The 14,862-nt window shown below is 39.9% G+C and overlaps 1 protein-coding gene across 1 annotated transcript in view; it reads right to left on the bottom strand.

The window, feature by feature from the left end:
- Positions 1–14,862, bottom strand: part of si:ch211-158d24.2 (multiple epidermal growth factor-like domains protein 9) — a 113,705-nt gene that overhangs the window by 54,419 nt on the left and 44,424 nt on the right. Inside the window, exon 2 of the mRNA XM_061897439.1 lies at positions 13,185–13,389. Coding sequence (XP_061753423.1) covers positions 13,185–13,389 — 205 coding nt within the window. The remainder of the gene's footprint in view (positions 1–13,184; positions 13,390–14,862) is intronic.

The raw sequence follows: 14,862 nt of genomic DNA, 5'->3' as shown, positions 1-14,862 counted from the left end.
GAAGCGTAAAATACGACAGCGGAGACCCCGGACTGTTGAACGACTAAAGCTCTACATAAAACAAGAATGGGAAAGAATTCCACTTTCAAAGCTTCAACAATTAGTTTCCTCAGTTCCCAAACGTTTATTGAGTGTTGTTAAAAGAAAAGGTGATATGACACAGTGTTGAACATGCCCTTTCCCAACTACTTTGGCACGTGTTGCAGCCATGAAATTTTAAGTTGATTATTATTTCCCCAAAAAAATAAAAGTTTATGAGTTTGAACATCAAACATCTTTTCTCTGTAGTGCATTCAGTTGAATATGGGTTGAAAAGGATTTGCAAATCATTGTATTCCGTTTATATTTACATCTAACACAATTTCCCAACTCATATGGAAACGGGGTGTGTATATATATATATATATATATATATAATATAGAAACGTGTGTGTGTTGTGTGTGTATGTATATATATATATACAAACACACATATAAACATATATATGTACATATGTGAGTGTGTGTGTTTGGCGCAAAATATACAACAACAAAGTATGTGTGTGTGTGTGTGTGCAAATCTGTGCTAAATAACATGGTGGACTAACACAGTTACAGTAGAACTACATTTAGCATCACAATAATTGTGGACAGGACAGGAGAGCGAACGCCACATTAAGACCCAACAAGAAGAGAAAATCCCATTAGGGTCCTTAAGTACTGTGAAGAAGGATCCAATTACAGATGTCACCTGACTTTGAAAAGCTTGTAATCCTATCGAGGAAGAATTTACTGTTGGGAAAGACAAGGAGCTTAGCAATACTTCTGACCAAACATTAAAAAATAATAACAGTGTTTTCGCATGTAAAGTCAAGCCAAGGACTGGGCAAACTCTTGGACTCACAGGCCAATAACTAACGACTATTATGATAATCGACTAGTTATCGACTGTCTTGACGATTAGTCGACTAAACGGATTATAAAGTGTACACAAATTCAGTGGCTCTAGTTTGGTCATCGACTTTTAAATTCAGCTTGAGATAATTTAGTCATGTGCTTACTAAAAACAAATATGACTGATTCATTCACAAATGTTTATTTATTTTGCAACTATACTGTTCCGAAAATAAAAATAATTACAAACATTTGTAAGTTAACAATACTAAAACTCAGAAAACGTGATTAGCTAATGTTATCTGTGCTCGATTGATTACATTTTGATAGCACGTACAAATATGCATGAGAACACTCCTAAAGACGTCACACATTGGACGGTTTGGTGAGTAAGAATTGTTTTAGTTAGATTGTATTTGCATGTTCTCCCCGTGAATGCGTGGGTTCCCTCCGGGTACTCCGGCTTCCTCCCACTTCCAAAAACATGCACCTGGGGATAGGTTGATTGGCAACACTAAATTGGCCCTAGTGTGTGAATGTGAGTGTGAATGTTGTCCGTCTATCTGTGTTGGCCCTGCGATGAGGTGGCGACTTGTCCAGGGTGTACCCCGCCTTCCGCCCGATTGTAGCTGAGATAGGCGCCAGCGCCCCCCGCGACCCCAAAAGGGAATAAGCGGTAGAAAATGGATGGATGGAACTTACAAACGTTGCTTGGGGTGATGAAGGAAGAATATGTACCAGTAGAAACGCTGTGGACAGCTCGATGGTGGATCATCACTTCTACTTCCGGTCAAGAGGACTAAATGGAAGGACCCTGCAGCACCTGCAGTAAGCGAACTTGCCCAAAAGATGGCACCATAGCCCAAGCAATAATAGAAATGTTAAAGGCCTACTGCAACCCACTACTACCGACCACGCAGTCTGATAATTTATATATCAATGATGAAATATTAACATTGCAACACATGCCAATACGGCCTTTTTAGTTGACTAAATTACAATTTGAAATTTCCCGCGAGTTTCTTGTTGAAAACGTCGCGGAATGATAACGCGTACGCGTGACATCACGGACTGTAAGGAAATATTAGCGCTGCACCAAACACGGCTATAAGTCGTCTCTGTTCATGGCGTAATTACACAGTATTTTGTACATCTGTGTTGCTGAATCTTTTGCAATTTGTTCATTTAATAATGGAGACTATAAAGAAGAATGCAGTTGGTAGAAAGTGGTGTATTGCAGCTGTCTTTAGCACCGAGACACAGCCGGTGTTTCTTTGTTTGTTGTGAAGCCGAGCGGTCAAGCGAACATGTTTTCTCTACGTCACCCAGCATGTTTTTGGATGGGAAAATTGCCATACATATATATATCTTACCGGAGACATCAATAGATTATTCGTCGTCCTGCAGCAGCTGTCATGTCAAAAAAGGCAGATGTGAGCTTGGCTCCTCGGCTTCTCTCTGAGACACTGCGTGTTCACCGCAGCCATCCGACCTCAAGGTATCACTTTACAATCTTTACAATCTCACTAAAACACTATTAAAACAATAAGCAGATAAGGGTTTTTCCAGAATTATCCTAGTAAATGTGTCTAAACACATCTGAATTGCTTACAATGCAATCATCTTTTTTTTTTTTTTACTTTATTTTATTTTATTAAATTTTTTCTAGTCCTTCGCTACCAATATCCTCAGCCACGAATCTTTCATCCTCGCTGAAATTAATGGGGAAATTGTCGTTTTCTCGGTCCAAATAGCTCTTTTTGTTGGAGGCTCCCATTATAAACAATGTGAGGATGTGAGGAGCCCTCACACTTGTGACGTCATCGTCTGCGACTTCCGGTACAGGCTTTTTTATTAGCGACCAAACATTGCGATTTTTATCGTCGATGTTCTCTACTAAATCCTTTCAGCAAAAATATGGCAATATCTCGAAATGATCAAGTATGACACATAGAATGGACCTGCTATCCGCATTTGAATAAGAAAATCTCATTTCAGTAGGCCTTTAATACATATCCTTGTTTGCTGCACCGTTTTACGAGCTCCAGGGTTCAAAGTGCAGCAAAATAGTAGCATCCTATAATCCGGAATTTACAGTGAATAAGAAATTTCATTTTGAATTCAGCCTCAAAGACAATAGAGGTTGTAAATGTCTTAGCAGCATCTCCAGAACCGAACAAAGCAAGGTCGCAAAAAACTAAAAACTTTGACCACCGTAAATTTTATTGGTTTAATAAGAGCAGTGAAAACGCAATGTGGGTAACATAAGAACTTGACTAACAAGCTTGACAGCTGATATCCAAATGCTAAGTCAACAGAAGGCTAATTCTCCCAGTCAAGACTGGATTGCACATCATTTTGATATCATCTTAACACTTAAATATGTCATTGTTCAGTCTGTTAAACGATTAAAAACATTAAATAGTGATTAATTGCATTTTGTCCATAGTAATACATAACTTCTATTTGTGATTAATTGTGATGAGATATTTTTAATTATTAATAAGTGCACCTTACTCAAATGTAAGCATAACGTGGGACTGGACAATATGTTTGGAATGTTTTAAATAAGGTTTATTTATAAAACAGCTTAACACAAAATGGAGACAAACACTATTTTACAGACACACAAACACACCCACTCTCGGTCTGGGCTGGGGTAGTACGGTAGACTTGTAAAGTACCGCGATAGTAATGAATCATATTCGGTACAATACCACCTCTACATAGTACCGGTTTTAACCCCGTTTTTTAACGGGTATGACTGCGCGTCGTTGTGACATTCCTGGTTTCACGAACAGAGGAGCATGTTAGGCAGCGCATAATCACAGAGTACTTAAACAGACATGGTGTGTAGCCAGAAAAGGGAGAACAGACGCATTTTGGCTTAAAAACTAACGATAAGGGAGAAGTTATAACACTAAAACGCCCTCAGGAAAGGCTACTTCCAAATCACTAATCCTGGTCTCCATGGCGACTAATAAAGTAAGTTTCTTACTAGTATCATCCCTGCAGGACGAGGAATAGCTAAACATGCTTCACTACACACCGTAGCTCGCTGGCGTCAAAATGTAAACAAAAACCATTAGTGGATCTACACCTATCATCCACTGTAATGATACCAAGTACAGGAACGTATCTAGTCGATACTACTATAATTATATCAATATTTTTGAGCATCACAAGATCTTTTGTTTTAAAAAAAATCATATTATGTTTATAAACTCAGGAAATAGCTCCCTGGACACTTGAGGACTTTGAATATGACCAATGTATGATCCTGTAACTACTTACTATCGGATTGATACCCAAATTTGTGGTATCGCTCAGAACTGTAAATTATCATACAACAGAATAATAAGTGATTATAACATTTTAACAGAAGTGTAAATAGAACATGTTAAAAGAGAAAGTAATCAGATCCATCCATCCATTTTCTACCGCTTGTCCTTTTTTGGGGTCGCGGGGGGTGCTATCTCAGCTGCATTCGGGCAGAAGGCGTCTACACCCTGGACAAGTTGCCATCTTATATTAACAGTAAATAAACAAGTGAATTAATAACACATACCGTAGCAGGATACAATAGCTCTCTGGCATCACAATGTAAACTAACGCCATGGGTGGGCTTACACCTGACATCCACTATAATGATACCAAATACAAGACCATATTTAGTTGATACTACTATGATTACATCGATACTTTTTAGCATCACAAAAATCTTTAAAAAAATAAAAAGGCATTGAAAAGGCATCGACCCTGAAGCGAATGCCTTCCCTGTGCTCCGAGACTACAGCCTGCACCGGACCGAACAGCAGGACAGGTGTAACAACTACATTATTACTTTGTAGCTCCTTGCGCGGATCTGAATGTTCATTATTTAAATGTTGACTTAAGTTTGAAGCAAAGGTGCTAATACTAATCGAGGTAGCGCTAGCATGTGCAGGAGTGTCAATAGCGTTGTGGATCTCCGGTTGTGCCGTGTGGAAATGATGAATGAAGTGACCAAGTTGTAACTAATCGACGGCCTTTACGGACACATTGTGAAGCGAAAGGTGAAAAACAGTACTTGCAACACTGTTTAAAGTGTCACCTTTATTGTTAGTTTTGAAATCGGAATACCTCCATATTGTGCTTCACACACCCTCTTTATTAACCAGTAGAAATGTCCTTTTTTTGGTGCAATTTTTCCTCTCCAAGAGGTTAATTACCTGTATGCACTTTGTGTGTGCGTGTTGACACAAACAACATTCATGCGCCTCGGCTCTGTTGTCACCGCCGCAATCCGGCACTCAGATGAAAGAGTGGTAACCGGTACTTTTCAAAGGTGGTATAGTACCGATTTTTATTGATTAGTACCGGTACACCGTACAACCCTAGTCCATACATGTTTGTATATGTTGTCGAAATCAGGGGTGCCCAACTTTTTTGCACCAGGGACCGGTTTAACGTAGGTATTATTTTCACGGGCCGGCCTTCCACGTGTGGCAGATAAATACAGCAAATATGTGAAAAAACCCACCATAACATCAAATTAGTGGGAGATCATGGCCTTTTCCCTTTGCCAAAAAGCTCCACATACACTTATGTTTTTTACTCATTTTTGCTAGTAGTAGGCTTTTTTTTGGCTTTAGTGTCTGATGGGTTGTAGGTGATACAACCCATTTCTAGCTTTATTATGGATACATAATAAAGCTAGAAATACTTGCGATTAGGGCTGGGCGATATATCGATATAGTCGATATATCACTAATCCTGGTCTCCATGGCGACAAATATATGGCGATATGTCGATATATCGCGGGGTTGTCTCTGTGCGATATAGAAAATAACGATATTGTGATGTTCGAGTATACGGTCTCATGCAGTTGCTTTTAGCTGCGGGCATTAAACTGCACGCGTTTCCCACTCTTTCTTGTCTCTCTTTCTCACAGAGACTTAAAACAAGCGCACCTAGAGGGGGGGGGTTGCCCACATCTGAGGTCCTCTCCAAGGTTTCTCATAGTCAGCATTGTCACTGGCGTCCCACTGGATGTGAATTCTCCCTGCCCACTGGGTATGAGTTTTCCTTGCCCTTTTGTGGGTTCTTCCGAGGATGTTGTAGTCGTAATGATTTGTGCAGTCCTTTGAGACATTTGTGATTTGGGGCTATATAAATAAACATTCATTGATTGATTGACCTTCTTACATACGTCACGTGTGCGACGGTTGCGGAAAGTGTAACGTTAGCTGTGATGCTAACGGTACGGTGCGGGTGGTAATACGAGAGAGAGAAGGTGCGAATCTAGTAACAAATGTAGGAAGAATTAATTTCTAAGAAAAATAGCATGGGGTCCATTGTCTGGCGGTGGTTTGGTTTCTAGCAGGAAAATGTTGAACAATTACGGGGCAAAAGCGTTGCTCCAAAAAGTAGCACCGCTGCTAATGTAGCATCATTTGAAAATTCACCCTCTAGGGCAGTGGTCCCCAACCTTTTTGTATCTGCGGACCGGTCAACGCTTAATAATTTGTCCCGCGGCCCGGCAGGGGGGGGCGTGGGGGATCCTTTTTTTTTCTTTAAAAAAAAAAAAAAAAAATGTTTTCTTTGTCATGAAAAAGGGACGTTTTTGTAATGAAAAAGGAGGTTTTGGTGGTTGGTGCACTAATTGTAAGTGTATATTGTGTTTTTTACGTTGATTTAATAAAAAATAAAAATATATATATTTATATATATATTTTTTTTTAAATAAAAATCAATAAAAAATTATTCTACAGCCCGGTACCAATTGGGCCACGGCCCGGTGGTTGGAGACCACTGCTCTAGAGCAGGAGTCAGCAACCCAAAATGTTGAAAGTGCCATATTGGCCCAAAAACACAAAAAACAAATCCGTCTGGAGCCGCAAAAAATTAAAGGCCATATTATCAATCAATCAATCAATGTTTACTTATATAGCCCTAAATCACTAGTGTCTCAAAGGGCTGCACAAACCACTACGACATCCTCGGTAGGCCCACATAAGGGCAAAGAAAACTCACACCCAGTGGGACATCGGTGACAATGATGACTATGAGAACCTTGGAGAGGAGGAAAGCAATGGATGTCGAGCGGGTCTAACATGATACTGTGAAAGTTCAATCCATAATGGATCCAACACAGTCGCGAGAGTCCAGTCCAAAGCGGATCCAACACAACAGCGAGAGTCCCGTTCACAGCGGAGCCAGCAGGAAACCATCCCAAGCGGAGGCGGATCAGCAGCGCAGAGATGTCCCCAGTCGATACACAGGCAAGCAGTACATGGCCACCGGATCGGACCGGACCCCCTCCACAAGGGAGAGTGTACGTGTCGTTCAGTACACCTGCGAACCGAACCGAAACCCCCCAATACAAATACACGTACCGTTACACCCCTAGTGTTGTCCCACGTAACAAATAAAGCAAATGCCGACTTCCTGTCAGGTGTTTTATAACACATATTGGAACAACTTATTGGTGTGTCTGGCCAAAGTTAAGTAGGAGGAAAATGCGGTGGGTTATAAACTATTTAATGTCTCCGGTGGTTGGGGACCACTGGTCTGAATGGTGTGCAAATAAAACGACCTGCAATCTGAAATGTTTGCAATACCCTGAATATGAAGCATTTTGTCTAACAAGGCCACGTGTGGATCTTCAGCCACTTTTCAGGAACTTTACCCTGGAACGCATTTGAAACATTTTTTTGGCAGACGGAAATCTTTCCTAAGTCCTACTTGCAATTTGAGCACATTGCCATCGGCAACATGGTTTGTGGCGTCCGCCGTGTTTCATGCTCCAGTTTGTTGCAGTATTTGATTTGCAGCCACCCACTTCACTGTCTCATTAAAAAAGCCACACACAGGCTGGGACTCGTCCGGCGCGAGCAAAACTAATCCGGCTCGCTGCTGCTTTTGACATTCCATCAGAAGTGTTCTGGTAGAGAAACTACTTCCTTGCTTGGAATACGTTGCAACAGAGCAGAAAGTCCCATCTAACAGGACCTGGAGAAAAAGTGGGTGGATTACGGAAAGTTGGTTGAACTGGGCACTCACTGGACTGTAATGAAGGGAGGCGGAATTCAAGGACTTTAAGGCACCGTCTACAGCAGGAATCACCAACCTTTTTGAAACCAAGAGCTATTCTTGGGTACTGAATAATGCGAAGGGCTACCAGTTTGATACACACTTAAATACATTGTATTTCTGTCTGTCATTCCGTCGTACATTTTTTTTCCTTTTAGGGACGTTTTTTTGTAGAGAATAAATGACGAAAAAAAAAATTAATTTAATGGTTTAAAAGAGGAGAAAACAAGAAAAAAATTAAATTTTGAAACATACTTTATCTTCAATTTCGACTCTTTAAAATTCAAAATTCTACCGAAAAAAAGAAGAGAAAAACTATCTAATTCCAATCTTTTTGAAAAAATTAAAAAAAGAATCTATTCAACATCATTAGTAATTTTTCCTGATAAAGATTAATTTCAGAATTTTGATGACATGTTTTAAATATGTTCAACTCCAATCTGCACTTTGTTAGAATATATAACAAATTGGACCAAGCTATATTTCTAACAAATACAAATCATTATTTGTTCTAGATCAGGAGTCATCAACCTTTTTGAAACCAAGAGCTACTTCTTGGGCACTGATTAATGCGAAGGGCTACCAGTTTGATACACACTTAAATAAATTGCCAGAAATAGCCAATTTGCTCAATTTACCTTTAATAAATAAATCTATATATATAAAAAAAAATGGGTATTTCTGTCGTACATTTTTTTTCCTTTTACGGAAGGTTTTATGTAGGGAATAAAAACACTTAATTGAACGATTTAAAAGAGGAGAAAACATGAAAAAAATTCAAATTAAATGTTGAAACATAGTTCATCTTCAATTTCAACTCTTTAAAAATCTAAATTCAACCGAAAAAAATGAAGAGAAGAACTAGATAATTTGAATCTTTTTGAAAAAATAAAAAATAAAAATGTATGGAACATCATTAGTAATTTTTCCTGATTAAGATTAAGTTTAGATTTTTGATGACATGTTTTAAATACGTTAAAATCCAGTCTGCACGTTGTTAGAATACATGAAAAATTGGACCAAGCTATATTTCTAAAAAAGACAAATCATTATTTCTTCTAGATTTTCCAGACCAAAATTTTTTAAAGAAACTCAAAAGACTTTGAAATAAGATTTAAATTTGATTCTACAGATTTTCAAGATTTACCAGAATAATTTTTTTGAATTTTAATCTTAATAAGTTTAAATAAATATTTCACAAATATTCTTCGTTGAAAAAACAGACGCTAAAATGAAGAATTAAATTAAAATGTATTTATTATTCTTTACAATAAAAAAAAAGTACTTGAACATTGATTTAAATTGTCAGGAAAGAAGAGGAAGGAAGGTAAAAAGTAAAAAAGGTATATGTGTTTAAAAATCCTAAAATAATTTTTCAGGTTGTATTTTGTCTCTAAAATTGTCTTTCTGAAAGTTATAAGAAGCAAAGTAAAAAAATAAATTGATTTTTTTAAACAAGTGAAGACCAAGTCTTTCAAATATTTTCTTGGATTTTCAAATTCCATTTGAGTTTTGTCTCTCTTAGAAATCAAAATGTCGAGCAAATCGAGACCGGCTTGCTAGTAAATAAATACAATTTTAAAAATAGAGGCAGCTCACTGGTAAGTGCTGCTATTTGAGCTATTTTTAGAACAGGCCAGCGGGCGACTCATCTGGTCCTTACGGGCTACCTGGTGCCCGCGGGCAACGCGTTGGTGACCCTTGGTCTACACTAAGCCGGATAAGGTTATAAACATAATTGTTTTCTAAATGAAAAAATATTTTGTGATGCTAAAAAAATATCGATGTAATCATAGTACTTAGTATCATTATAGTGAATGATAAGTGTAGATCCACCAATGGTCTTTGTTTACATATTGACGCCGGTGAGCTACGGTGTGTAGTAGAGCATGTTTAGCTATTCTTTGTCCTGCAGGGATGATACTTGTAAGAAACTTACTTTATTTGTTGCCATAGAGACAAGGATTAGTGATTTAGATTAGTGATGTATATTTTAGCCGCTAGCTAGCGAGCCATGTCTTAAAGCACCTCTTCCTCAGGGCCTTTCAGTGTTATAAATTCACATTTATCTCTACTTTTTAAGCCAAAATGCGTCCGTTCTCCCTTTTCTGTCTACACACTGTGTCTGCTTGTAAGTACTCAGTGATTGTGCGCTGCCGAAAATGCTCCTCTGCTCGTAAAACCAGCAATGTCACGACGTGACGACGACGCGCCGTCATGCCCGTTAACAATTAAAAACTGCACTTTTTAAAGGAATGCAATATGTACATACAGCTAGCTTAAATAGCATGTTCGCACCGAATATGCCTGATAAGCACTCCAGCAAATCAATAAAATCAACAAAGCTCACATTTGTGCGTTCAAAGCACAGCATAAAATGTTTGGTGGACAAAATGAGACAAGAAAGAAGTGGCATAAATCACGTTTTTCCGTGGCAGCGTCGGAATAAGTTGTATGGGGCGGCATAGCTCGGTTGGTAGAGTGCAACTTGAGGGTTGCGGGTTCGATTCCCGCTTGTGCCATCCTAGTCACTGCCGTTGTGTCCTTAGGCAAGACACTTTACCCATCTGCTCCCAGTGCCACCCACACTGGTTTAAATGTAACTTAGATATTGGGTTTCACTATGTAAAGCGCTTTGAGTCACTTGAGAAAAGCGCTATATAAATATAAGTCACTTCACTACATACTTAGTGGTTAGTGTGTCTGGCCTGAAACCGGTAGGTTGTGAGTTCAAACCAAAATCTATAAAAATGGGAGCCATTACCTCCCTGCTTGCCACTCAGCATCAAGGGTTGGAATTGGGGGTTAAATCACCAAAATCATTCCCGAGCGCAGCCACCGCTGCTGCTCACTGCTCCCCTCACCCCCCAGGGGGGGATCAAGGGTGATGGGTGAAACGCAGAGAATAATTTCGCCACACCTAGTGTGTGTGAGACAATCATTGGTACGTTAATGGTGTGTTCAAGAACCGGCAAAATGAGTGGGACAAATGCTCGCCGAATGCTCTCATCAGTGAAGCATGTTTAATATAAACAGTGGGATTTCTAACAATTAGGAAGGTTTGTGTTTGTTCTCCTACAGAAAATATATTAAAACAAAAAATATATATTTTTTAATTTCATCTTTTTCCATTTCCACACATCTACGATAAAATCCAACGACTTTAAAGGCAGCAGCAGTAATTCAGTGCACCTTTTTTGAACACCATACTGGCAGAAAGAAAATGGGCAACATTTGATTTTACACAGTTTTGTTTTCCCGCTGCCAAACACTGCACTGGTCCCTGAGCGGTGAGAAGGATAAAGCCTCACATGACTTAATGATGGAAATGCGGAAAGCAACAGCATGATGGCGGTGGGGGCGGAAAGCTGGCTAATCAGTGTACTCACAATGATTAGCTCCAAGAGGGGTCCCCCACTATGCTAGCGGGGTTAGCATCGGCCAGGCTCAGACAGTCTAAAGCCTTTTTTCCACCGATTTATCAGCGGTTCCCGAGCCTCGATTTCCCCCGCAGCATTTGTAAACCCTGTTTCCATATGAGTTGGGACATTGTGTTAGATGTAAATATAAACAGAATACAATGATTTGCAAATCCTTTTCAACCCATATTCAGTTGAATATGCTACAAAGACAACATATTTGATGTTCAAACTAAGAAACATTTTTTTTTGGCCAATAATCATTACCTTTAGAATTTGATGCCAGCAACACGTGACAAAGAAGTTTGGAAAGGTGGCAATAAATACTGATAAAGTTAAGGAATGCTCATCAAAACACTTATTTTGAACACCCCACAGGTGTGCAGGCTAATTGGGAACAGGTGGGTGCTATGATTGGGTATAAAAACAGCTCCCCCCAAAATGCTCAGTCTTTCACAAGAAAGGATGGGGCGAGGTACACCCCTTTGTCCACAACTGCGTGAGCAAATAGTCAAACAGTTTAAGAACAACGTTTCTCAAAGTGCAATTGCAAGACATTTAGGGATTTCAACATCTACGCTCCATAATATCATCAAAAGGTTCAGAGAATCTGGAGAAATCACTCCACGTAAGTGGCATGGCCGGAAACCAATATTGAATGACCGTGACCTTCGATCACTCAGGCGGCACTGTATCAAAAACCGACATCAATCTCTAAAGGATATCACCACATGGGCTCAGGAACACTTAAGAAAACCACTGTCACTAAATACAGTTCGTCGCTACATCTGTAAGTGCAAGTTAAAGCTCTACTATGCAAAACGAAAGCCATTTATCAACAACATCCAGAAACGCCGCCGGCTTCTCTGGGCCCGCGGTCATCTAAGATGGACTGATGCAAAGTGGAAAAGTGTTCTGTGGTCTGACGAGTCCACATTTCAAATTGTTTTTGGAAATATTCGACACCGTGTCATCCGGACCAAAGGGGAAGCGAACCATCCAGATTGTTATCGACGCAAAGTTCAAAAGCCAGCATATGTGATGGTATGGGGGTGCATTAGTGCCCAAGGCATGGGTAACTGACACTTCTGTGAAGGCACCATTAATGCTGAAAGGTACATACAGGTTTTGGAACAACATATGCTGCCATCTAAGTGCCGTCTTTTTAATGGACGCCCCTGCTTATTTCAGCAAGAGAATGCCAAGCCACATTCAGCACGTGTTACAACAGCGTGGCTTCGTAAAAAAAGAGTGCGGGTACTTTCCTGGCCCGCCTGCAGTCCAGACATGTCTCCCATGGAAAATCTGTGGCGCATTATGAAGCGTAAAATACGACAGCAGAGACCCCGGACTGTTGAACGACTGAAGCTCTACATAAAACAAGAATGGGAAAGAATTCAACTTTCAAAGCTTCAACAATTAGTTTCCTCAGTTCCCAAACGTTTATTGAGTGTTGTGAAAAGAAAAGGTGATGTAACACAGTGGTGAACATGCCCTTTCCCAACTACTTTGGCACGTGTTGCAGCCATGAAATTCTAAGTTAATTATTATTTGCAAAAAAAATAAATACAAGTTTATGAGTTTCAACATCAAATATCTTGTATTTGTAGCATATTCAATTGAATATGGGTTGAAAAGGATTTGCAAATCATTGTATTCCGTTTATATTTACATCTAACGCAATTTCCCAACTCATATGGAGACGGAGTTTGTATGTATGATTTGTGAAACAGTTGTATCAGGAGATCCCTACTAACAATACTGAGAGGTACTAAATTCGGACAGTGATTGCTGTGGAAAGTCGACAAAGCACAGTACCTGTCACACAGGTGGCTCACTGCACCAAAGGAGTCACAGGTGCAGGGTAGGCAGCCACTGGTGCCGTTGGTGAAGTAGCCCTCCTCGCAGTCTTCACACTGCAGACCACTGTAGCCTTTTAGACATGAGCACTGACCGGTGCTCTGGTTACACTCGTCAGGATACAAAATCCCCTCTCCTGCAGTGCTGCAGTTACAAAAGCCGTCTGGGTGGACACACAGGAGAAAAAGAGTAGGTGAGACAAAAGGTGAAACTCCACTCATGTACAAACGCCAAAACCAGTGAAGCTGGTACGTTGTGTAAATGATAAACAAAAACAGACTACAATGATTTGCAAAACCTATATTCAATTGAATGGACTGCAAAGACAAGATACTTAATGTTCGAACTGGAAAACTTTATTTTTCGCAAATATTAGCTCACTTGGAATTCGATGCCTGCAACATGTTTCAAAAAAGCTGGCACAAGTGGCAAAAAAGACTGAGAAAGTTGAAGAAATGCTCATCAAACACTTATATAGGGATGGCGTGGGCGTAAGCAAACTGAGAGTCCCTGGTTCAATCCCCACCTAGTACCAACTTCGTCACGTCCGTTGTGTCCTGAGCAAGACACTTCACCCTTGCTCCTGATGGGTGCTTGTTAGCGCCTTGCATGGCAGCTCCCTCCATCAGTGTGTGAATGTGTGTGTGAATGGGTAAATGTGGAAGTAGTGTCAAAGCGCTTTGAGTACCTTGAAGGTAGAAAAGCGCTATACAAGTACAACCCATTTATTTATTATTTATTTATTTATTTGGAACATCCCGTGGTGAACAGGCTGATTGGGAACAGGTGGGTGCCATGATTGGGTATAAAAGCAGCTTCCATGAAATGCTCAGTCATTCTCAAACAAGGATGGTGCGAGGGGTCACCACTTTGTCAACAAATGTGTGAGCAAATTGTCCAGCAGTTTAAGAACAACATTTCTCAACGAGCTATTGCAAGGAATTTAGGGATTTCACCATCGACGGTCCGTAATGTCATCAAAAAGTTCAGAAAATGTGGATCAATCACTGTACATAAGCCATTAAATTACAGACCTTCGATCCCTCAGGCGGTACTGCATCAAAAAGCAACATCAGTAAAGGATATCACCACATGGGCTCAGGAACACTTCATAAAACCACTGTCAGTGACTACAGATTGTCAATACATCTGTAAGTGTAAGTTAAAACAAAGTTTTGTTGTACTTGTTGCAATGACAATAAAGACCTACCTACCTACCTACCTACCTAAAACTGTACTACGCAAAGCGAAAGCCATTTATCAACAACACCCAGAAACGCCGCCAGCTTCGCTGGTCCAAAGCTCATCTAAGATGGACTGATGAAAAGTGGAAAAGTGTTCTGTGGTCTGACAAGTCCACATTTAAAATAGTTTTTTGTAAACTGTGTACGTTGTGTCCTACGGAAAAAAGAGAAAAAGAACCATCCGGATTGTTATAGGCGCAAAGTTCAAAAGCCAGCATCTTTGATGGTATGGGGGTGTATTAGTGCCCAAAACATGGGTAATTTACACATCTCTGAAGGCACCATTAATCCTGAAAGATACGTACAGGTTTTGAAGCAACATATTTTGCCAACCAAGCAACGTTATCATGGACGCCCCTGCTTATTTCAGCAAGACAATGCCAAGCCACATT

Source organism: Nerophis ophidion, linkage group LG01 (genome assembly GCF_033978795.1).
Source record: "Nerophis ophidion isolate RoL-2023_Sa linkage group LG01, RoL_Noph_v1.0, whole genome shotgun sequence".
In the NCBI taxonomy this organism is placed as follows: domain Eukaryota; kingdom Metazoa; phylum Chordata; class Actinopteri; order Syngnathiformes; family Syngnathidae; genus Nerophis; species Nerophis ophidion.
This window is presented reverse-complemented; position numbering and strand designations above follow the sequence as displayed.